Source organism: Biomphalaria glabrata, chromosome 7, assembly GCF_947242115.1.
Source record: "Biomphalaria glabrata chromosome 7, xgBioGlab47.1, whole genome shotgun sequence".
Lineage (NCBI taxonomy): Eukaryota > Metazoa > Mollusca > Gastropoda > Planorbidae > Biomphalaria > Biomphalaria glabrata.
In genome coordinates this window covers 19,107,013-19,131,439 of record NC_074717.1, presented here as the reverse complement: position 1 = coordinate 19,131,439, position 24,427 = coordinate 19,107,013, and the positions used below count along the sequence as shown (strand labels likewise).

Genomic DNA, 24,427 nt, shown 5'->3' with positions numbered 1-24,427 from the left:
ATATCTAGGTCTATGACTGACAACAAAATAATGTGCATTTTATTTAAAATAGTGTGTATGTGTGAGTGTGTTTGGGGGGCATTATAATGCAGGTAGATTAGAAGACTACAACTTAAGGGGTCTACGAAGTATTTGTACACACTCCGTAATATGAATTTTTGAGCCGTTTGATTGAAGGATAAAAGTGACAACAATAAAAGGACATTCAATTGTAGAGCTAGACAATTGGGTTACGGTTGGGGGAGTGTTGGGGGCAGTTTGATGGATGGGTTTAAGAGTGTTCTGGTTTTAAAAATAAAGTATACATATCAGCTATTTAAACCGTAGGTATCAGTTTTAGTGTTATACTATATGTTTAATGTGCAAACACTATTAAAAAGATCGATTAACTATTGAACACAGAGGGCCGTGCACGAGACAATTATGTATTTGTTGAGAAAAGACATGCGGTATGAAAAGAGAAAAAAGATGGAGTGACTTATGATAAGCAATCAAAGAAATTAACTCAATTAGTTTGGCTTACTTCGGTGGATAGAGCCTTTCACTGTACGATCAATAACTTTTAACAATATTTTAATTTTATCAGAATATTAACCCGACCAAAAACATGTACATAAATATTTTATATTTTCATACTGGTAAGGGATGCAATGGCTTTCACTACAACACGTGTATTTAAATAAGTTGTTTCCCTTTACATTGTATCTAATTCAGCGTTCATTTTTAGCGGCCCCCCGAAAGGGCAAAAAACGCTATTAGTTTTGTGTGGCCTGTCTGTTCGTCTGTCCGTCCGTCCCGCTTAGATCTCAGAAACTAGAAGAGAAAATCGGACATCGATATTTTAGATCATTCAAAGTTCTGATGCAACGGCTACTTTTATTTTTTCCGAAAGTCAACCATCAAATTTTAAAAATTACCTATGCAAGCAGATTTTTCATAAAAATACACAACTTTTACTATTCACTATTAATACTAAGAAAACGCGAGAAACACGTAGTAGGGGGGCAAGGCATGTGCCATATTTTTAACACATTTATACAAACGGTTTTAGATTTTTGTCAATTTTTAATTTTTTTTTATTACATTTGCATTGCTAAGTAATTTCTGTCATACTAACTACAACATTTACTCAAAAAATGTTAACTATTTTTTTAAAGAGCAAAAATCTATTTAGTATGCATATAAGTTTGACATAATTTAAAACAAAAATTAATAAGTCATTTTTGATATTATCGCGTGAACTGCAGTAACGCACTATAACGCAAGTACACTTAACTAAAGGAGGATTTTTTTTTTATGGAAATGTTTTTAGCGGCCCCCGAAAGGGGAAAAGACGCTATTAGTTTTGTGTGAAATGTCTGTCCGTCCGTCCATCTGTCCGTCCGTCCCATTCAGATCTCGTAAATTAGCAAATATAGTGAAAATCCGACATCATAATATTTTAGACCATTCAAAGTTCTGATGCGACGGCTACTTGTTTCTTTTCTGAAAGAGAAAAATCTAATTTTTTATATCACTTATGCAAGCAGTTTTTTTCAAAAAAATACACCACTTTTACAACTATTCACTATTAATAGTAATAGTAGTATTGCTAAGTTACGTAAGTTCCGTGGTACTCAATTTACATACTACATTTACACACAAAAAAATGTTTACTTTTCTTTTAAAAAGAAAACATCTATTCAGTATGCATATAAGTTGGACATAATTTATAACAACAATTAATAAGTAGTTTTTCATCTTATCGGTTGAACAGCGGTAGTGCAAACTATGAATATAACAACGAACTATAGAAATGTTTTTATTTTTTTTTAAGTAAATTTTTTTTTTTGAGGATTTGAATAAGAGATTGATCCTTTACAAAACAACTAGATCAGTTAGATATTCATTATAAGATATCAGTTAGGCCAGCTTCACATCTAACTTCACATTCACTTTCACCTACCCTTTGGTCTGCTGGACCGCTGGGGCACCACACAAGATCTGTCAACCCTCTTTCTCCATTTTTGTCTGCCATTTGTCTTGGATAGAATTTCATTCTGATGTCCTTTCTGAAAATATTGAAACCTGCCTTTTTTACCTGACTCGGTGGACCACTTCAGGGGCCGATTTTGAGTTTGTGTTTCCACATAATTCTCTTCTATCTCTCGTCCGGAAAGTAGTTTTCATCGACAGTAGGTCTTTAAGTTTAATTTGATTTTTACAAAGCTTATAAAAACTCATTCGGGACATTGTATTTCTCCTACACCCAGTCTCGGATCAAGTTGAAACTTTACACTATTGTTTATCATACCTAGCAAAACATGAATGAGTGTAAAAAATAACCGAGAAGTCAATCAACTACCGTTTCATTATTCAATTGTTCAAAAAAATATCTTCAGTATTAAGAGTGGGTAAATATGTTTTTTTCCCTTTAAATAATTGTACATAATATTTCTCCCACACCCATTTTTTTGGATACTTGAATCCATTAAAAAAACTAACCAATTAATCAATTAATTATTGATAAATAATAATTTTTGATATCGAAATAGGGAAATAAATTCTACATTCTTAAAAGATATATGTCTGAGGTACACGATTGGCCCCTAAGATGAACTTTTATAAAAAGTATATTTATATTTTGTTTGTTTTGTTTTTGTTTTTTGTGTGCGTGTAAATGCATAAAATATTGAAAGATTCTTTCTGTCCAGGGTGGTCGCTGTGGCTGTCATGGACATTCATTTAATGGAGGTCGACTTCAACCCTTGTGGACTTAGCGCTGGGAACCCAGGTCCTAGTTACCTGTCTGGGGTTAACAGGTGTAAGAAAATGACATTGGTAAGTATAACGTTTTTGAAGGTCAAGGTTTAAGGCATGTCAAGTGAATTGTTTTTAAAACTAAGTTTTGTTTAAATATTACAGTAAGCTTAGATCATTATCTAATGTATTTTTAGATTTCTATCCACTACGTGAAAGGAAGAGCAGCGCATTATTCTCAAAGTATCATTTATGGTTATCGTTCTTACTTTTCAGTTTTAAATTTAAAACCAATTAGGTCATCATTACAATATATGTTTGATCTAAACCAGTGCTGGGTGCAGGCTATTCATTATGAATCGTGAAATGATGTCCATAATTTCTGAGTAGCTTTTTGCGCACATATTAAACCTTTAAGTCTCTGATATTAAGAAGATTTTCTGTCTTTTAGTTTTTTATAAATGGCGAAAAAAAACTATAAATAGCAAGTTTTTCGGTGTCTACGGTGTACAAAAAAAAAAAAAAGGAAGTATTGATAACCTGTCTTTTAAGAGGAAAAAAAATATTTTGTGTGCACATTGTTAGAACAGAAGAAGATCATTTTCTAAGCTCTTCCATTGGTGGCACAAACTGAAGCAAGCTTTAGACTTTCACTCTAGGACCTGAAACTTATGTCAAAATAAATGAACAACTAGTCAGTTGTAATACTTTGATAGGACAATCCACTGTCACGCATTGAGATAGGGTTAAATTTATAGCTGAATTCTTTAATATTTAGTTGGCAACAGTGACGTTCAATCAAGAGTATTAAGAATATGAACTGCTATCTAGAAAGTTGGCTGTACCTTGCTGCTAGAACACATAATCTGCGAATTATACTTTGCTGGGTAGATCTTTCTGTTATTTTTAAGTTCTTTGCGATGTAAATAATTATTTGCTTTGAGTATCCTAAAGCGAGACAACTTGTCAATGAAAACAAACTTAATATTATCATTAGAACCACAATCTCGTAGCATCTGTTTCTATTGGTCTCTACAGTGCAAACATAAGGCTGGCTACGGTCTAAGGAGAGGAAGCTACACTTGTGCCTGTGTGCCTGGCACGCGCTACCCCTGGTATCTAGAGATGCCTTTTGATGGCGAGGATATTGAGAGGGCTACAGACTATGAATACGAGAACAGCTTCAGCTGTACCAAAGTTCAAAGTAAGTCATCTATCTATCTATCTATCTATCTATCTATCTATCTATCTATCTATCTATCTATCTATCTATCTATCTATCTATCTATCTATCTATCTATCTATCTATCTATCTATTTAAATATCTATCGGTCAGTCTATCATTTGTTAGTGTTTTAAATGTTAACCATGTGAAAAAAAAAGGCCTGAATATCATTGGCATTACTCTGAAAAAAATGACCCTAGAAGTGACTTATGTATTTGATCTTTGTATTTCTTGTTTTGTTTCTACTCAAGAAACTGAAACAGGTCATAAACAAACATCTCCTTTAAAATAATATCTTTCTACAATGAAGAGTTCCACAGGCAGATACACAAACACACACACACACACACACACACAAACACGCTATTAGAAGTTAAAGTAAAAATAAAAAATGGAAAGTTCTTTGTGTCCTCCAATCTTCAAACCCTAATGACATTTTCTTGACATTTACCGAAAGAGCAGGATATCAGTCGTCTGCTACGGAATTTCAAAAGTTAGAAAGGCGGGAAATAGAAGCATTCTGTTTGACTTGAAAGGTTTCTTTGGCGGTGCTCACATTTTTTTCTTCCAGTATGAGAAAGTTACTTTTAACAAAAAAAAAAATTATTAATTAAAAAAAAAAAAAGATATGTAGGCCTATACACCCCGTAGATTGGCGGGTAGCCTACTGTTGAAACTGATGTATTCTCTTCCAATGGCTTTTATTATGAAATGAGTTTTCATTATAGAGGCAACTCTTTGCTAGAATTTGGTATAACTGATACAGAATACTGCAGTGTTGATAAGCTATGTTTAAAACTATATGCAACGGTTGATTCGTGTTTTCTTTTCAACTGTAGTATAAAATGTCTGAAAGTTTCCAACTTTATTTCCAACTAAGTAAGACCAACAAGGAGGAACGTTAAAACTGTGACTATTTAGTTGAAAATGATCTTTTGAATAGGCACACAACAACAAATACTGTCTATTACGTTTAAGTATCTCAACGTCTCTCTTTTCATTCTCTGTGTTTTTACACTACTCTCCATTTAATATCGGCCAACTTTTCACATCAGTTATCCCCCTTTTTCTCCTAGCTTCTATCAACTCTCTCTCTGTCTGTCTGGTGAAAGGATGGTACACGTTAATGTCCCCACACCCAATCTAGATACAAATGGAAATTGTGCACAATAATGTCTAGTACCTGACAAAACGAAGGCAGAGCCGTACAGCGCTTGGCTTATGAACCGAGAGTCTCGGGTTCGAATCCTGGTGAAGACTCTGATTTTGAATTTCGAGATCATTGGGCGCCTCTGAGTCCAGCCAGCTCTAATGGGCATCAGACATTAGTTGAGGAAAAGTAAAGGCGGTTTGTCGTTGTGCAGGCCACATGACACCCTCGTTAACCGTAGGCCACAGAAACAGATGACCTTTACATCATCTGCCATATAGATCACAAGGTCTGAAAGGGGAACTACCTGAAAAAACAATCAATAATCAATAAGTTAATTAATTATTGGTAATAAATTATTTTGTTTGGTATCGAACAAGGGAAAGAAATCGTACTTGACAAATGTTGTGGTTCAAGTTGAACTAGTTCCCTAGAGGAGGCTTGAGCCCTGAGTTCAAATTTTTTGTATGCATTTAAAAGTGCGATAACCCTAACTTTCACGCATATAGTCCCTCCCCTCTCCTGGTCCAGACAAGTGATAGGATCATAGCGCATGAAACGTATGTCATCTCACTCTGTTGTGTCCGGTTCTGAGGCGAAAGATTAAACATAGATCTTGTTGAACACAGAGCTAAATAGATACATGATATAAAAGGGCATAGTGTTCTCTTAAGGCATATCAGTCAATTAGAGAATAACAGAAGGTCAATTGACACTTATAAACACTCAAGGTCAATGAGATCAGATCAATGTAAGGGGATGATTCTAACACAGCAGGGGGTGGATACTGGTCAGCTACCATGACGTCATTGTTTACATATGGCTGTCGGCTAGAAACAATGGAATGAAACTTAGATGTGGAGAGTGCCCGTTCAATGGGAACAACCTTTGTCTAAACAGAATGGACAGGGGGAAAATAATTCATTATTATTTTTTAAGCTCAAGGTCAATGCGTTAGAAAGATCACCCATAAGACAAATAAAATAAAAATTTAATGTATAAATATATACAAGGTTGGGTCAATGGTCACGTGAGCAAGGTACAATAATAATGTCAACACATGAACAACATAAGTTAATGCAATAAATAAATATGTATACATGGCATCATTATGTTTCTTACTTACGACTAAGAAATGCACATCATGCATATATTAGATACAGTTTATATACTGTAAATTCAAATGACTACAGTCAATTCATGAACCTAATCTTATCACAAAGTCCAAGTGAATAGATTAAGACTAAGAGAGTACGATGAATGAAATATGTAAATGAACACCGGCCTCAAAGTGCTAATGAAGTGGAGCGGCACCTTCGTCACGAAGGTCACGGAGGTCAGGAGTGGAGCGACTGCTTCTGAGTGAAGAAGTTTAACAACTGACATGCTGCTGGGGTGGAAGCAGGGATTGGGCCGGAAAGCATTGGTAGATCACGTGATAGGTCAAGACAGATATTGGTCATTATGTTACTATGCAATGAAAGATTTGTCTGTGAACAATTTGTCGGTGAACGAATAGTCAGTGAACGATTTGTCGTGTGAACGATTTGTCGTGAACCAACTGTCGGTGAACAAGTTGTCAGTGATCAAGTTGTCGGTGAGCGATACATCGGGTGAATGAATAGTTGCGTAAACGAATTGTCGGGTGAACGAAATGTCAGTGAACGAATTGTCGTGTCCCCGGTTTCACGTCTTAGTGGGTCTCACCGCACTCCCATAGTGACACCACTGTATAAACAAACCTATCCATATAGATTAGAGATAGCGTTACCTTATCTAATACTTAGTATTCAAACTAAAATTCATGGAGGTTGATATTTGCTGACTCAGCTTCTATGTGTAGGCGACATGTGTCACCCACATTATAGACCTAACACAAATCTAGAATGCCTCAAATGTTTTTATTTATTTTTTGTCGCCATACGAACTTTAAACATTTCTAAAATTTCTAAAAATAAAATGTTCTTATAAGAAATATTGAAAGACAGCGCTGATGATGTCTGAGCATGTCTTCAAAGAAATGTCCTATATTGACACACTGGTAGATTACTTTGAGAGACTAATGAGTTTTTTCAAGCAGCAAAACCTTGAGCTCTAGAGAGCCAGAGAAAAAAGCGATCAAACAGAAGAGCTTCATGAGAGCTAGCTTCTAGTCCAATCGTCTGCTTCAAATACTTACCATCTCAACATTGTCTTCTTACATTTTACTCAACTTGCGTTTTAAGTCATTTTATGTTTGTTTCAATTGTTACTTCCCCCAAAAAAATTTCGGGTGGTAACTCTGTCTAGTTAGAGGCAGTAAACGTGCTACTTTTCAAGAAATACTTATCTTAGGGTTACCTATAAGAGAACTTTTTTTTTTTCAAGCGCTACTATGTCGCACACGAGTACATTTCACAGTTTTCATTCATTCATTTGCAGTGTTCACAAAAAAGTAAATGAATATTAGTCCAATTTTTAGCGATCCTCGAAAGGGGAAAAGACGATATTAGTTTTGTGTGGTCTGTGTGTCCGTCCGTTCGTCCGTCCGTCCCGTTTAGATCTAGTAAACTAGAAAAGATAGTGAAAATCCGACATCATAATATTTTAGCCCATTCAAAGTTCTGATTCAACGGCTACTTTTTTCTTTTCTGAAAGGGAAAAATCTAATTTTTAAAATCACTTATGCAAGCAGTTTTTCATTAAAAAATCCACCATTTTTACAACTATTCAGTATTAATAGTAACAAACACGGGGGTCTTTTTAGCAGTGGAGAATTACGGTTGCCATATTCTTGGCACTTTTCGCACTTACATGTTCATAAGCTCTCCACTAGCAGAGAAGCTACCGTGTTGGCTTGAGAAACCTGAGAAGTCTTAAGCCATGAGTTCGAATTCAGGTTCTTCTATTTTTTTTTAAATTTTTATTCATACTTTTTAATTGTTAGTCTAGATCTATTACAAATTTAATTACATGACTGATCCAAACTAATTGATACAATTACACTTAATATTAACTTTGATGCACTTCGAATGTTATATTAAGTTTAAGCATCATAATTACACAGCGCATGTCAAGAATTTGTTTCTTTAGCAATGATGATTTACTTTTTGTTTCTCTCAAGTGGGTCAAGTCCTACCAGTAATTGACAACTTACCTGGCTCCAGCATTGAAGGTTCAGAGGCATCATTTGGCAGTGGCGGCATGGGAGCTGCTAATGAACAACGTAAGCAACGATCAGCAGACGATCGGACAGAAAACTACGCAAACGTTGGTGAGTTATTTGAATTATTGGCATGTTTAATGAAACCTAATAACTAACACGATACACTTCTGCCTTTGACGTCAGTGTGTCTATGACGTCAGTGTGTCTACACCACATTCTGTCTATAACGTCAGTGTTTCTGTGACGTTAGTGTGTCTCACGTTTTGAAAAGTTAATACTTGATTGTCGTACAAGTATCGAAAAGTAGCTTGATGGTGTCATGGCCTCATGGTTTATCTAAAGAGTACAGGCTACAGAATGAAATAGTCACTCTGAGACAGGCCAAGATGCCAGATAGACGATATCAAGTTAGACTGAAGAAAAGATCAATGTCTCCAAGAAGAGACAGGAGTAAGATGGCACAAAGGTATGAAAGACTCTTATGTGTGATCAACAAAAAAAAAGATGAAGTGCTTTTTCTGGGTGGAGTTTTGAGGCAGCTCATTATTGTGAAACAACACAGAGCCTTGCACTCGCTGAATGTCTCTACACACAGAGCCTGGCACTCACAGAATGTTTCTAAACACAGAGCCTTGCACTCGCTGAATGTCTCTACACACAGAGCCTTGCACTCGCTGAATGTCTCTACACACAGAGCCTTGCACTCGCTGAATGTCTCTACACACAGAGCCTTGCACTCGCTGAATGTCTCTACACGTAGAGCCACAATGACAGAATGTCTCTTACACATAGAACCTCACTCACAGAATGCTTCTACCTCACAGAGCCTCACTCACAGAATGTCTCTACATAATAGAGCCTCACTCACAGAATGTCTCTTACACATAGAACCTCACTCACAGAATGCTTCTACCTCACAGAGCCTCACTCACAGAATGTCTCTACATAATAGAGCCTCACTCACAGAATGTCTCTACATCATAGAGCCTCACTCACAGAATGTCTCTACATCATAGAGCCTCACTCACAGAACGACTCTACATAATAGAGCCTCACTCACAGAATGTCTATACATCATAGAGCCTTACTCACAGAATGTCTCTACATAATAGAGCCTCACTCACAGAATGTCTCTACATAATAGAGCCTCACTCACAGAATGTCTCTACATCTTATCTTATCTTATATAATACAGACGTTACTTCAAAAAAGAAGATGATTACGTCCTACGCGTCATGCATTTAGTCATGCATATTAACCAATGACTTAAATTCTGCCAAGTCACTGGTTTTCCTGGCTAGCTCAGGCAACCCATTCCATGCTCTAATAGCACTAGGGAAGAAGGAGTATTTGTACAAATTTGTCCTAGCATATGGGACGAGGAATGTGCCTTTATCTTTGTGTCTTTCAGAGTATTTTATTAAATTTTGTTTTTGTATTTGAAGATTATGGTTCAGTGTTTTATGTATGATTGCTACTTTACTTTTGAGCCTTCTGTCCTGAAGGCTTTCTAAATTTAGTGATTTTACTAAAGGTGTTACTCTAGTCAAATGTGAATATTCGTTTGTTATGAATCTCACTGCTCTATTTTGTGTCTGTTCCAGTTTCTTAATGTTTTCTTGAGTTGAGGGGTCCCAAACGGAGGATGCATATTCTATTATTGGCCTAACCAAGGTTAAGTAACATTTTAGTTTTATGTTCTTATTTGATTTATAGAAATTTCTTTTAATAAATCCTAATGCTTTGTTTGATTTTTTTGTAGTTTCATCAATATGTGGATTCCATGATAGTTTTTCATTTATTACAACACCTAGGTATTTTGCGTTTTTAGTCTGTGATACTGGTTTGCCATGAATAAGATAAGTGGAATTAATTTGTTTTAGTTTTTTTGTTACTCTTAACAACTGACATTTTTCTGGGTGGAAAGACATGCTCCAATTTGATTCCCATTTCTGTAATTCATCTAATTCTCTTTGTAAAATATCTGTGTCTTGTGTTGTTTTTATTGTTCTATATATTATGCAATCGTCTGCAAATAATATCACATCATAGAGCCTCACTCACAGAATGTCTCTACATCATAGAGCCTTACTCACAGAATGTCTCTACATCATAGAGCCTCACTCACAGAATGTCTCTACATAATAGAGCCTCACTCACAGTATGTCTCTACATCATAGAGCCTCACTCACAGAATGTCTCTACATCATAGAGCCTCACTCACAGAATGTCTCTACATAATAGAGCCTCACTCACAGAAGGTCTCTACATCATAGAGCCTTACTCACAGAATGTCTCTACATCATAGAGCCTTACTCACAGAATGTCTCTACATAATAGACCCTCACTCACAGAATGTCTCTACATAATAGAGCCTCACTCACAGAATGTCTCTACATCATAGAGCCTTACTCACAGAATGTCTCTACATAATAGAGCCTCACTCACAGAATGTCTCTACATAATAGAGCCTCACTCACAGAATGTCTCTACATCATAGAGCCTCACTCACAGAATGTCTCTACATAATAGAGCCTCACTCACAGAATGTCTCTACATAATAGAGCCTTACTCACAGAATGTCTCTACATCATAGAGCCTCACTCACAGAATGTCTCTAGATCATAGAGCCTCACTCACAGAATGTCTCTACATAATAGAGCCTCACTCACAGAATGTCTCTACATCATAGAGCCTTACTCACAGAATGTCTCTACATCATAGAGCCTCACTCACAGAATGTCTCTACATCATAGAGCCTCACTCACAGAATGTCTCTACATAATAGAGCCTCACTCACAGAATGTCTCTACATCATAGAGCCTGACTCACAGAATGTCTCTACATCATAGAGCCTTACTCACAGAATGTCTCTGCATAATAGAGCCTCACTCACAGAATGTCTCTGCATAATAGAGCCTCACTTACAGAATGTCTCTACATCATAGAGCCTCACTCACAGAATGTCTCTACATCATAGAGCCTCACTCACAGAATGTCTCTACATAATAGAGCCTCACTCACAGAATTTCTCTACATCATAGAGCCTTACTCACAGAATGTCTCTACATAATAGAGCCTTACTCACAGAATGTCTCTACATAATAGAGCCTTACTCACAGATGTGACAGGTGGGGAGATGTGATGTGTGTTTGGCGCGTTTAATGTCTAGGGGATGATTATTTTTAAAGCTATCACACACCAACCTATCAGCATATGAATCGGGAGCAGACACGCAACGAGACAGAGCAATGAAAGATAGATACAAAAGTTAAAATAAAGAATATTTATTTACATAAATATACATATAAGAATAAAAAGGGGGAGGGTTTGCACCTATCTCTAATTGATAATAATTTAGATCATCACTCTTGCACCTAATAAGAGAGTATGTCACTTTGTCCTCTGACTTAGCTGGTTGTCCTGTTGATGTCGCAGCTGGCTGTGTCCTGGCTTGAGGTTCTGCAGCTGGAGGTGGCGCTCTAGCGGATAGAGGGACGCCGGTGATATAGCTCTTGTGGAGTCTCAATCCCCAAAATCTAATATCTGTAGTGGGCACAGTAGGGCGGGTGGCCGGCTACCGTGGGCACAAGGTTACTGCGGGCAGAGCTGATCTGCCGTGGGCAGCGTAGTTGACAGGATATGTCCAGTGAGTTGCAGAGGGTTGGCGTAGCTATGACGTCTCGCACAGACCTGAGTCCATAGGGACGTCGCACCTAATAAGATGACCGGTGGGCTGTCGAATAGGCGGGCAATGCCGATAGCGCCAAGTGGTAGAGTTGAGTAGATCTCAGTAGGCAAGTGCAGTGCTGAATAGCACAAAGCACGTAAATAGGCAGGTAAGTAATCCGATAAATAGGCAATAGGCAATTCTCGGTAGCAAATAAATAGGCAGACACCTGAGGGAGGCTGCGGATAAATAAAGACAAGTTAGGACATGTCTCTCATGCATCTTATCGATGCCCTCGACTGAGGTGCATTCGTCAGATTGGTAAAATTGCTTTAGAGCACAAAGGGGGGATGATGACAAAGGGGATTTGGAAAATAGATGGCAGATAGTAGCAATATATAAATGTACATAAAAGGGGAAATACTAATGTAAAAATGTACATAGGAGGGGAAATAATCTGAAATAAACAACACAGGTGGATAGAGAAAGCGAAGGGGGGGGATGGGCGGTGGTCAGCGACCCAGACGATTTGTTTACATATGACCGTGGGTCGAGAACAATGGGGCGCGCTTGAATGGTGTGTCCGTTCAAGCGGCGCAACTCTCATTAGGGTAAAATGAGTAAAGGGGAGATAATTCAATACAGGGGAGATAACTCATATCTCCTTTCTAAGCGCAGTATTAGTGCGATAGTAAAATCATCAAGGCGATCAACCGAGATAAAGGAAATAAAATAAGGTGTACAAATATATACATGGTTGCATCAATGATCAATTGAGCAACGTAGCATTAATAGATTAATGCAATACTAAAATATATACATAGCACATGTTTATGTTTTCTACTTACGCCAGTGAGAAATACACAATGCACTAATTAAATATAAATGAACTAAGCAAAATACACATGATGATATCCAATGGAAATAGCACAAAAGTAATTAAGATGGAACTTGTGATTAAGTTCGGCTTACCACCAGGTATTCCTCTAGGAGGGAGAATAAATGATATAGTCCAGACTCGATCGACAGCGATAGAGGAGTGAAAGGGTCTGGCTTGATTTGAATCTACTTATATACAGGCTTGGAGAATGTGGGCGGACACAGGAAATGTCCTAGGCTAAGATTTATCTTACACGTGGGTGGATTTGACTCGAGTTGGGAGCCGCATCTTGGAATATCACGCGGTGTGTTGACCAGGGTAATCTCTTAGATCAAAGAGAGACGTGAGAGAAGGGGGGGGAGAAGGATTAGCTTGCATTCAAACCAAGGTGGTGTCAACCGCGACCGTCCTTCAGACATCCGGCGGGCAAGACAAAAGAGATTGTGTGTTTACCTTTCCCCGATCAAGGGCAGATAAATGAAAGGACGCGCTTTAGCTATCTCCAATGTGGTCAACTAAGTCTAGCCTGGAGCGGAAAAGGTGGTGCGGGTGGAGAATTTAGGGGTAGGATGGGGAAATAATAAAAATAAAATAAATAAATAATGAAAAATAATAATTAATGCTGTGATAAATTTGAGTGACTCTGACAGCGAGTTTTTGACTTGTCACAACAGAGTGTCTCTACATAATAGAGCCTTACTCACAGAATGTCTCTACATAATAGAGCCTTACTCACAGAATGTCTCTACATAATAGAGCCTCACTCACAGAATGTATCTACATAATAGAGCCTCACTTACAGTATGTCTCTACATAATAGAGCCTCACTCACAGAATGCCACTACATCATAGAGCCTTACTCACAGAATGTCTCGACACATAGAGCCTCACTCACAGAATGTCTCTACATAATAGAGCCTCACTCACAGAATGTCTCTACATAATAGAGCCTCACTCACAGAATGTCTCTACATAATAGAGCCTCACTCACAGAATTTCTCTACACACATAGAGCCTCACTCACAGAATTTTTCTTTATCACATAGCCTCACTCACAGAATTTCTCTACACACATAGAGCCTCACTCACAGAATGTCTCTACATCATAGAGCCTTACTCACAGAATGTCTCGACACATAGAGCCTCACTCACAGAATGTCTCTACATAATAGAGCCTCACTCACAGAATGTCTCTACATAATAGAGCCTCACTCACAGAATTTCTCTACACACATAGAGCCTCACTCACAGAATTTTTCTTTATCACATAGCCTCACTCACAGAATTTCTCTACACACATAGAGCCTCACTCACAGAATGCTTCTACCTCACAGAACCTCACTCACAGAATGTCTGTCTCTACATCACAGAGCTTCGCACACACAGAATTCTCTACATTTCAATCTATGGACAATCATTGTGAAAGTGTTTTTTTTTTAGATACTATTTTGTTATGTAAAAGACAGTTGTATTCAAAATTTCGATTAAAAATATAATAAAATATTTGCTGATATTAAATTGGTGATGTTGAAACATTTCAACTTTTGGTGTCTTACCATTGAGACCAGGCAGAATATGTTTTCTGAAGTGACAATGCTAGCTTCTGGCTGCTTAGTTAAATATATCAAAGTTATAGCAAGATAACTTTATTTTACACTTTTCTGGCGCACTTTCTGCTATGTCCTTTTCAATGACTCATCAACAAATTCTTTGTTTTTTCCCAGCGTCATTTTCAATGGCTTCACTTCCGCTCTTTGCACTGCCTCGAAGTTAAAGATACAATTGATGCTTGAATTGAAATTAGTTATGACATCACAAATCAATTTTTAAAAGTCTTTCTATTCCATGAGACAGGCTCAGTATACCTAGGAGACTCTGACTTTCAGGGCAGAAATGAAAGTTATACATTAAACAAAGATCTTCAAGGCTACATCGCCCATGAACCAACTGTCCAGGAAATTGTGACTTTAGCAGATCATATACGAGATCTTAAAGTAAGATTGGTTTTAAGTTCGTTTTGTTTGTATTATAGTATACACAAACATATATCTATTTATTATAAGTAATTTCATTGATCCAAACGAATTGATACAATTACACTTAAGCTTTTTAAAAAAGTATTTGTATGTTTGTCTTGTTTTTGAAAAGGCAGAACGGAAACATTCCTGATACCCCCCCCCCCCTCCAACATCCCACTTGTCCACAAAAGTGTTTGGACAGTAGCGCAGCGAGCATTCTATAGACATGAAAGAGTTGCGTTAATCAAAAACAATTTTAAAAATATTTCCACTTGCACAAATGTATTATTGTTAGTCTAGATCTACTAAAAATTAATTATATGACTGATTAAAAATACCCACTGATGCGATTTCTCTCAATATAAATTTTGTCTTTAAAAATATTTGTATATTTTACTTGTTTTGTCTATAAATAATTAAGGTCTGAGATCTTTCTTGTTGTTACGACGCTCCTGACTCCATTTCGAAACACAAATGAACCAGACAATCTTTAACAGAACTAGAAATTGACAGTTTGAGGTCTTACAGTAGGTCTTACAGTAGGTCTTTCAGTAGGTGACGAAACTTTTGTTCTCTGTTGTAGAAGCAAAACATTCTGCAGACGATGTTGCCTCAAGACGTCACTGTTGACTTTTTGACCAGTCGAGATGACCACAGAGATAGGAACAGCGTGGGCTTTCAGATAGAAATGTTTTATCAGGTACAGTATGGTTAATAACATAAGACTTAGGCGACTATCAAGTCCGTTCATGTTGACAAATGTAAATTGGATATAACCGCAAGGTTTTAGTCAATGGCTTTTGTCAAAGATTTCCATGGAGTTTAATGATGAGGATGATCAAAGGATGTCGTCACTACTTTCTAATGTTACGATTCTTACATTGATCTACGGCTTGACCCTGCCTGTTGTGTTGTACAGTAGAGGAATATGTTTTTTTCACTTAGTGGGCTCTGCCTCTGACCTCGCATGGGATGATGAAACCCATTGCGTTGGCTTAAGTGACCGTGACACATGACAGGGGCCTCAAGACAGAAAGGTCGGTGAAAAGCCAATCTTTTATCCTGGCCACGGGATAAAAGCATTTCCTTGATCAAAGGTTCATATGCTTTACTCTTTAATTTTATGGACACTACAATAAAAACATACAAATCATTCCATTTGTGGTTTAAAATGTAGTATCAAAAATAATGTTGATAATAATACTTAATTAAATACTATTCCTAGACACTTGTTTTATAGTAATGAGCAAAATGCAATAATGTAGAGGCAGTTATCATTTGAAGAATGTAGAAGATTTGTAATGCAATTGTATAAGAGTTTAAACGCTAAAGAACAATTTTAGTTTGAATTTTAGCGCCCCTGTAAGTGAAAAAGCCGCTATTAGGCTGTGGAAAATGTCCGTCTGTCCGTCTGTCACACTCAGATCTCGATAACTAGAAGAGAAACGAAAAATATTTTCCCCATACAATGCGGCTTGAAAAGTTTAGGTGCAACGGCTACTTTTGGTTTTCTAAAAGCAAACCGTTTAGTTTATAAAATAAATTATTTATGCAAAAGCGATTTTTTGATAAAAATACACCAATTCTAAAACAATTACGTAAATGTAAGGGAGTTAATGCTACAATATATTAACAAAGAAAGACAATTTTTTAATGTATTTTTAATTTTCAGTATCACTACGTCGAATATATTTATAAAATGTACAAGAAATGTTCACATAAAATATAAATAGGCCTATTAGTTGTGGGTGTTTTTTCTGGTCAACTAGCTGCTAAAATTAAAAGAAAACATTTATGTTTGCTTATAAAGGTTAAGAATGCACTTTGTATGTAAATATCACGCACATTTTTTTAAATGAACTTTCTATGCAGCGACTTTCGTGCAGTAGCGTAACAAGTAACAGCAAAACATGGCACTAATCAGTTTCCTCAAAATTTTAAAAATAATCCGATTTTATTTACTTTTTGTTTAGTGCCCACATAAGGATAAAAGACGCTTTTTTGTGCGTTTTGTTTGCCTGTCGGTCTGTCTGTCACGTTTAGATAACAAAGAAAACAACTCTAAAAGCTTTTGAAAATCTGATTTAACCTTTAATGTTCCTTACGAAACATCTTAGAGTTTTTAGTACATATAATAAATAGATTGTTCCGGATATTTTTGTGAGAAAAATAATCAATACCAACCAATGTTTGTTTTCTCTTCTAACTTATATTTTATTTAATTTCAATGCTTAAACGTTGCAAAAACATATGATCAATATGTTGTTCCGTTTTATTTTTTTAAATGTAAATAACATATAAATGCTAAATGAAAATATCTAAACTGACTTATATTTCATTATAAAGTTGTTCCGGATATTGCTTTATAAAAAAATATGTCAAATGATTGTTTGAAATCGCTTAATTGGCTAATATTACACTTATATTATTTGAAAATACGTCACTATAGTTTATTTATCGATATCAAATTGTTCGGTATTTTCAACTTAAAACAAATTTTTGTCAAATGACTTTTTTTTTCAAAAATATCGACAATAGGTTGTTCAGGATTTTAAAATAAGAAAGTAATTTACTAGAAACGATTATTGAAAATCACTTTTTAGACTTATTTTACAATTAATTTTCTTGCCGAAATATAACAAAAGCTGTTTAATTGGTAAAGTATGTTTGTTTTGAAAAATAAATCGACCTACATTTCTTTAATTTTCTTACAAATCGTCGGCAAAAATTAACTAACGCCAAATAACTGTTTGAAATCCTTCTTCTAATAAATAAAATAGATAATCTTCTTCTCATTTGCGAAAATTGGTTATAATAATAATAATAATAATCTTTATTGTCCGTATGGAAATTTGTCTTACAATTTGTGCATTACACCAAACAAAAAACATTATAACTATAAGAAACGTATTTAGTCTAACTACCCCATTGTGACGTATTTTTCCTTTGACGTAATATGTAGTTAATTTTTTAAAATGAAATGATAAAATAACTCGGTGCACCTATGTCTATGAACCATCAAAAGCCTGCTCGTATTTATAAAGACAATTTTAGTCTCACCAGGCATTTTGACGTAGTGGATTTTTTTTTCTTTGACATCATATGCAGTTAATTCTTGAAATGAAATGCTAAAAGAACTCACTCGGTGCACTAATGTCTATGAACCTCGACAACCTGATCCTAATGACATTTTTTAGTCTAACTAGGCTAACTAAACCTCGTAATCTGACTCTTTATTTAAAAAAAGACACAATAGCTAGATTTAGATCTAATCTAGATTTTTTACACTAGATCTAGATTTTTTTACATTAGAGCCCTAGATTTTTAAAACTAGATTTAGATTTATATTCTAATTAAAATCAATGTAGTTTCTCGATCTAGAATTTCTAGGCCTAGTTTAGAATGTTTGTTGTTTTACATGTTTCGGATGTTCCTTCAGAGTTAAAGATGTTCCCTTTCTAGTCCAAACCTCCCGCAGGACAACGGGGGATGGGAGTGGGCAGGGTTTGAACCTAGAGACCATCGATAAATCCAAACGACAGTCCAACGCATAAACCGCACGACCACGTAGCACTGGCGGATCCAGAACTTTGGAGTGGGGGGGCGATTTTTTTCCAAACCCTAACCCTATGCATAAATGTGCGTACAGCATATATATATATATATATATATATATATATATATATATATATATATATATATATATATATATATATATATATATATATATATATATATATTATATATATATATTCGATATATGAGAATAAAATAAGACTGTTTCTCAATCTTCGGCGAAAAAAAACAGTCATGTTGAGGCCTTTCTCTTGCAAGCTTGGGGGTCTGGGAGAGCGCTGTAAGCTTCCTCAGTGGGGTTCGGGGCGAAGCCCCGACATCCAAAAGCGTTTTCTTGCATTTTTCACTGCAGAAACGCATTCTCCTGACATCTACAGATCATTATTTATCAGTGGGGTTCGGGGCGAAGCCCCAACGCCAAAAGCCTTTTCTTGCATTTTTCACTGCAGAAACGCATTCTCCTGACATCTACAGCATCAGTGAGATTCGGGGCGAAGCCTCGACGCTAAAAGCGTTTTCTGGCATTCTTCACTGCAGTAACGCATTCTCCTGACCTACAGCTCATTATTCATTCTATTATAAAGGACCTTTTGAAAAATGTGGAAAAATATTTTAATATGAATTTATAGTCCCTTAATACATTGCAAATACAAGCCTTTTGTTCTTTGAAAAGATAAGATACCCCACATATTTAGATTAAGGCTTTGAGGATCGTCGCCGAAAAAAAAATATTCGATAAATAATATTCAATAAAATTCAAGCATAACTTGTGAGTTATAGTCCTAAATTTATTTAACTAGAAAAATATGAGATAGAGTAAAGGTTGGAAAAAAGCGATTAGGAAAAGATTATCCGGCTTTTGAACTCATCTCAACCGTGACTGTTATATTGAAAAATTTCGTTTGAATTATAACTTTTCCAAAGCAAAGTCTTTCTTAAAATAGTTATGATATATTCATGTGAAATTACACAAACTCTGTCTGGAAAGGGGAAGGGCGGTAAAATGAAAACGATTAATCCTCGCTCCTTTTTATAATTTCTGCTAATGATTGCATTTTGCATTAAAGAATAGGGGTTGGGCGACTCTATATAAGAATGTACTTTATAGCATATATAAATTATATTAGTGACAGATTTTTTAAATTTTGTAATTTCTTACTATAATACAAAAAGAATAAGTATTGGTTAGTCCGATGGGGGGAAGGTGATTGCATGTATCGCACTTCCACCTGTTTATATTATATAAATAATCGACTAATTTTGTTCACATACTATGATTTCTCCATAAAAGTAGGACCGACCCCTACTCAAAGTGTTTAGATGGGAAGGGCAGTAGAGGTATTCGCTCCTCCTCTACCAATTGACCAACAGGTGAACGACATAGGCTAATATAAAGACCAATTAAAATACCAATAACAAGTTTTAATCATATAGATATTTTATTGATTCTGTTAGCAAGCCGTGATTTCTTCAAATAAATAGGACCGCCCCCCCCCACTCGAAAGTTTATGGTGGAGGGGGGCGGATTGATGCCATCGCCCCCTCCCGACCCTACCAAATCGGCCAAAATACTAGAAGTGGGAGGCGAAATAATCTAAAAATAGGCTGAAATATAAATAATTAGTATATATTATTAACATAAGTAATACATTCGTATACAAATTTTGTGAATTCTATACTATACGGGGGGGGGGGGGGGGTCAGCCGAGTGGGGCGCCCCCCCCTGGATCCGCCAGTGCCAGGTAGCCATGATTTAGACTAGATCAAAATCTATAATTTTGATTTCTAGACTTAAAGTGTAGATTTTTATTTCCAAATGTCTAGATCAATATTGCAATGTTATAAAGTACTAAAACTAATCTACTATTTTTAAATTTAATATTGCATTAAGTCTATTAATACATTATCTAGGCCTATTTTTTTACATAAATCTTATCTAACTTACATCTACATTATTCCAAATTTGTATTTCTTTAAATCTAGATCTAGTAGATATAGATCTTAAGAGTGCTAAATTAGAAGTTTAATTTAGGTAGATCTACATCCTCATTCTAGTTCCATTTCAATGAAAATGTCAATAGCTCTGTTGGTAACTGTGCTGGGGCATGTTCTTTTCTTTTCTTTTTTTTTTTTTCAATTACAAATCAATACCAAAAGATTATCTAAGATTGTCTGACATATTGCACATATCCGGTAGTTGTCATGCCGTAATGTGTAATGTATCTCTTTATCAATAATAGGCTATTAGTTTGTTATTACGTTAACAGCAAGGCCTGGTACTGCAGTAAGCGAGCTGGACTCTGATTATCTCGACGATCCCGGTTTCATACCCTGCTCACTGCCATCCCCCGTCGTCCAGTGGGAGATTTGGATAAGGAAGTAAATTATCTTTAACTTTGAAGGAACATCCAAAAAATGTAAAACATTTTACAGAAAAAAAAAAACAACCTTTTTTACAACACCAAATGAATCTTTGAAACATTATTACTTTTGACAATCAAAACATAAGCACATGTAAATATTTATTGCGAATAGGCGATCCGACAGGGATCCGACACCGACGGGGGCCGCCTCTGAGTTTATGTGACAAAATAAACTTACTTTGTAATCTTGTTATATATAATTTTAATTTTCAAATAGATATTGTCAGTAAACTAGATTTAATGTTATTAATTATGCAATTATTTGAATGTGACGTGAGTTGTCTACCCTTTGAATCAGAAAGACGTGAATGGACACAAGCAATTAAGTCAGAAGTTACTGCGGTCATCTAACAACATAACATTGACACTGGAAGCCATTAAAGACAGTGTGACACAGATCAGGTCAAGACACATCCAGAGATTTGAGAGCAGCAGAAGTAAACCCCAAGTTAAGCGTCGTAGGAAAAGAGCATCCGTGTATGACGACCAGGCTATAGATAGGTAGGCTACATTTCGCTTAACAATGTCATGGTGCCAATTTTAAGGGATAACCTGGAAATCCGGGTCTCGAGGTTCCGATTTTTCCCCTTCCAAGTTTGACAACTATATTTTTTTTTTGTAATCCGATTTTTTTAGAATAGATTTAAATTTAAATTTCTTCGCATTTTCCATTTTAATCAGGGGCGGAGTGGCTATATGGGTCTTCGGGCGAATGCCCGGTGGGCCGGTAGGACCACAGTAGCCTTATTATCTTCTTTTTTTAAGTCACGTCTGTATTTTATAAGATAAGGGTGGCACGGGTGCCACTACGGCACGCATTAAATTGTTAAAGGTTTAATTGTATTCTCTTATAAAAGAGGGCTCACTAAGGGACGTTACTGACGTATTTAAAACAAAATCTTATACAGGCTCTACTAGGGCCTAATAATTGTATTAGCACATTTTCCGAAATAATGTAATAGCCTACATCCGTAGACAGTGCTACTAGATCTAATAGGCCTTATTCTTTTAAGGCCTACATACTTAGGGATTAAAAGCAATATAATGCCTATATTCCATATAAGGTATAGTGTTCACTGTATGCATAATGATTTTGAGGACATGTAGCCTACACCTAGAAGTATATGTCCATTATGGCCTAATATGCAATTTATGGGCTGGATGGTATATAAGTACCCGGATCGATTTTGACACCCAGTCCGCCCCTGATGTTAATCTTAGTTTTCTAGCTCCGATCACGCAAGCCGCCATTTTGATACAAAATCGACCTGTTTAATATCTCGCTACCCGCAAGACTTTTAATGTACATGCACTAAGCATGGTTTTTACTGTAGGACGTGAACATTCTACACCAGTGATGCCCAACCTAATGCAATCTGCGGGCTAATTTAATCGTGTCGCGGGCCACATGACAGAAAAGGTACAAAAACGAAATTAAATCGACATGAAACAATTTGATAAAAAAACCTGTGAATCTAGGACTTACTACTTACTGTACTTAGATGAATTAATGTGATATCTTAACGATATCTTTATTTGTACGCCTCAGAAAATGGCTTCATTTCTCTACTTAAAATGTGAACAAAATTATAGCTAGATCGTCACCGACTCATTTTCTTGTCTGTTTATTGGTAAATAGTCCCATTGATCGTATTATATAAGATGAGATAAGATCAATGTCTAAGGATTGTTTAAAAATCGTTTTTATTCGCTGGTCAAACCAAGAATGCGTCATATTTGTTTTATAATTCAGTTCACATGTTGTTTTAAAAGAAAAAACAGCCACACTTTCTTTACAAATCAAATATGTTGGCTTAGTGTCATGTTCCACAAAAAAAAAAAAAGATCTCTTCACATTTCCTGGTAGATTCCACATGTAGTTTCTTCAACTTTCTTATTTCATAAGCGTACACATCTCATGGTGCCAATTCATCAGAGGGGCCGACTCTAGGTAAGATTTATTTTTCAACATTATTTTTTTGGAATACAAAAAAAAGGGGGTGGGGTTCTACTCTCTGTGTCGGATGGAACCACGTCGCGGGCCGAATGTGGCCCTGGGGCCGTCGTTTGGGTATCACTGCTTTATACAGAACGTGCCTAGATTTAGAATTTTAGATCTAGATTCAGGATCCAGAAATATATCAGATCTAGACTGTAAACATCTATTTTGGTATAATCTAGATCTAAACTCTAGTCTAGATCAACTCGCGTACCTAGGAAAAAATAATTTCACAAGTTGGCTGTTGAGAACTGAGACTGAATTATTTTTTCATTTCCATTTTTTAAATTATATTCTATATTAATTTTTTTTTATTCTAGAGATAGGGTTCATATCTAGATTTTGAATGAATTAGATCTTGATCTTTACTAGAGAGCCTGACTTACATCGTTTTACTGAAGATGGCTGCCACTTTAGATCAAAACTAGCAATGAAGAGGTCCATTAAATGTGACCAGAACGCTTGGAGCATTCCAAACATTGAACTAGTGAAACAAACCCAATAGTCGGGCTTCTAATTCCTTTGGTTCACATTCACAATGTCGGTCTCCTTTTCCACCTGTCTCTATTTTACTTGACTCTCTAGTTGTCACTCTTTCTATCTCTCTTTAAATACACCTTTCTTTTTCACATGTTCTGTATCTTTTACTTTCTCTCTCTTTCACTTTATTTCTCTCTCACTCTTGCTTGGGCTTTCTTTCATTCTCTCTCTCTCTCTCTCTCTCTCTTTCTCTCTCTTCCATTCTTCTTTTTTATCTGAGGGTATACAAACTATTCTCAGGATGCTGCGTCTCTTACGCCAAAAGTCCAGTGTAACACCTGACAACTGTCACAGTTTACCAAATCATCGCTTGGACCTACCAGGTGATGTAGCTTATGGTGCCAGCAGCCAGTTTGAGTCAGAGGGCAGGACAGCTCTGAGACTCGCCCACTTCTTGTCCATGTACTTACAGGTAGGCCTGTGTCAATAGCCAACTTGTCTTGTAAACACTCAAGACACTCTTCTACTTAACATGATGTTAGACAAATACGAAATGGTCATTGAGTGTTTTCACTTTTACCTTGCTGTATGTTTATAAAATAATGATAAAGACATCCCAGTTTCATCATTCATTATACACTATTTTGTTGTCACAGAATACATGAATCATTTATCAACTTTCATGTTACAGGTTACATGATGTAATAGTCTACTTTCATGTTTCATACATGACAATATTCTACTTTCATCTTACGTATTAGATGGGAATATTCTACTTTCATGTTACATAATACATGACACAATACTCTACTTTATGTTACACAATACATGACGCAATACTCTACTTTATGTTACACAATACATGACGCAATACTCTACTTTATGTTACACAATACATGACGCAATACTCTACTTTATGTTACATAATACATGACGCAATACTCTACTTTATGTTACACAATACATGACGCAATACTCTACTTTCATGTTACATAAATCATGATGCAATACTCTACTTTATGTTACACAATACATGACGCAATACTCTACTTTCATGTTACATAATACATGACGCAATACTCTACTTTATGTTACATAATACATGACGCAATACTCTACTTT

At 36.0% G+C, this 24,427-nt stretch overlaps 1 protein-coding gene across 2 annotated transcripts in view; it reads left to right on the top strand.

Annotated features, from left to right (window-relative positions):
• Positions 1-24,427, top strand: part of LOC106058717 (uncharacterized) — a 59,734-nt gene that overhangs the window by 24,598 nt on the left and 10,709 nt on the right. For both annotated transcript variants that reach the window (XM_056036222.1, XM_056036224.1), the window contains exons 7-13: positions 2,694-2,820; positions 3,778-3,943; positions 8,218-8,367; positions 14,664-14,803; positions 15,411-15,527; positions 21,125-21,327; positions 23,606-23,777. In XM_056036222.1, the coding sequence (XP_055892197.1) occupies positions 2,694-2,820; positions 3,778-3,943; positions 8,218-8,367; positions 14,664-14,803; positions 15,411-15,527; positions 21,125-21,327; positions 23,606-23,777 (1,075 nt within the window). The remainder of the gene's footprint in view (positions 1-2,693; positions 2,821-3,777; positions 3,944-8,217; positions 8,368-14,663; positions 14,804-15,410; positions 15,528-21,124; positions 21,328-23,605; positions 23,778-24,427) is intronic.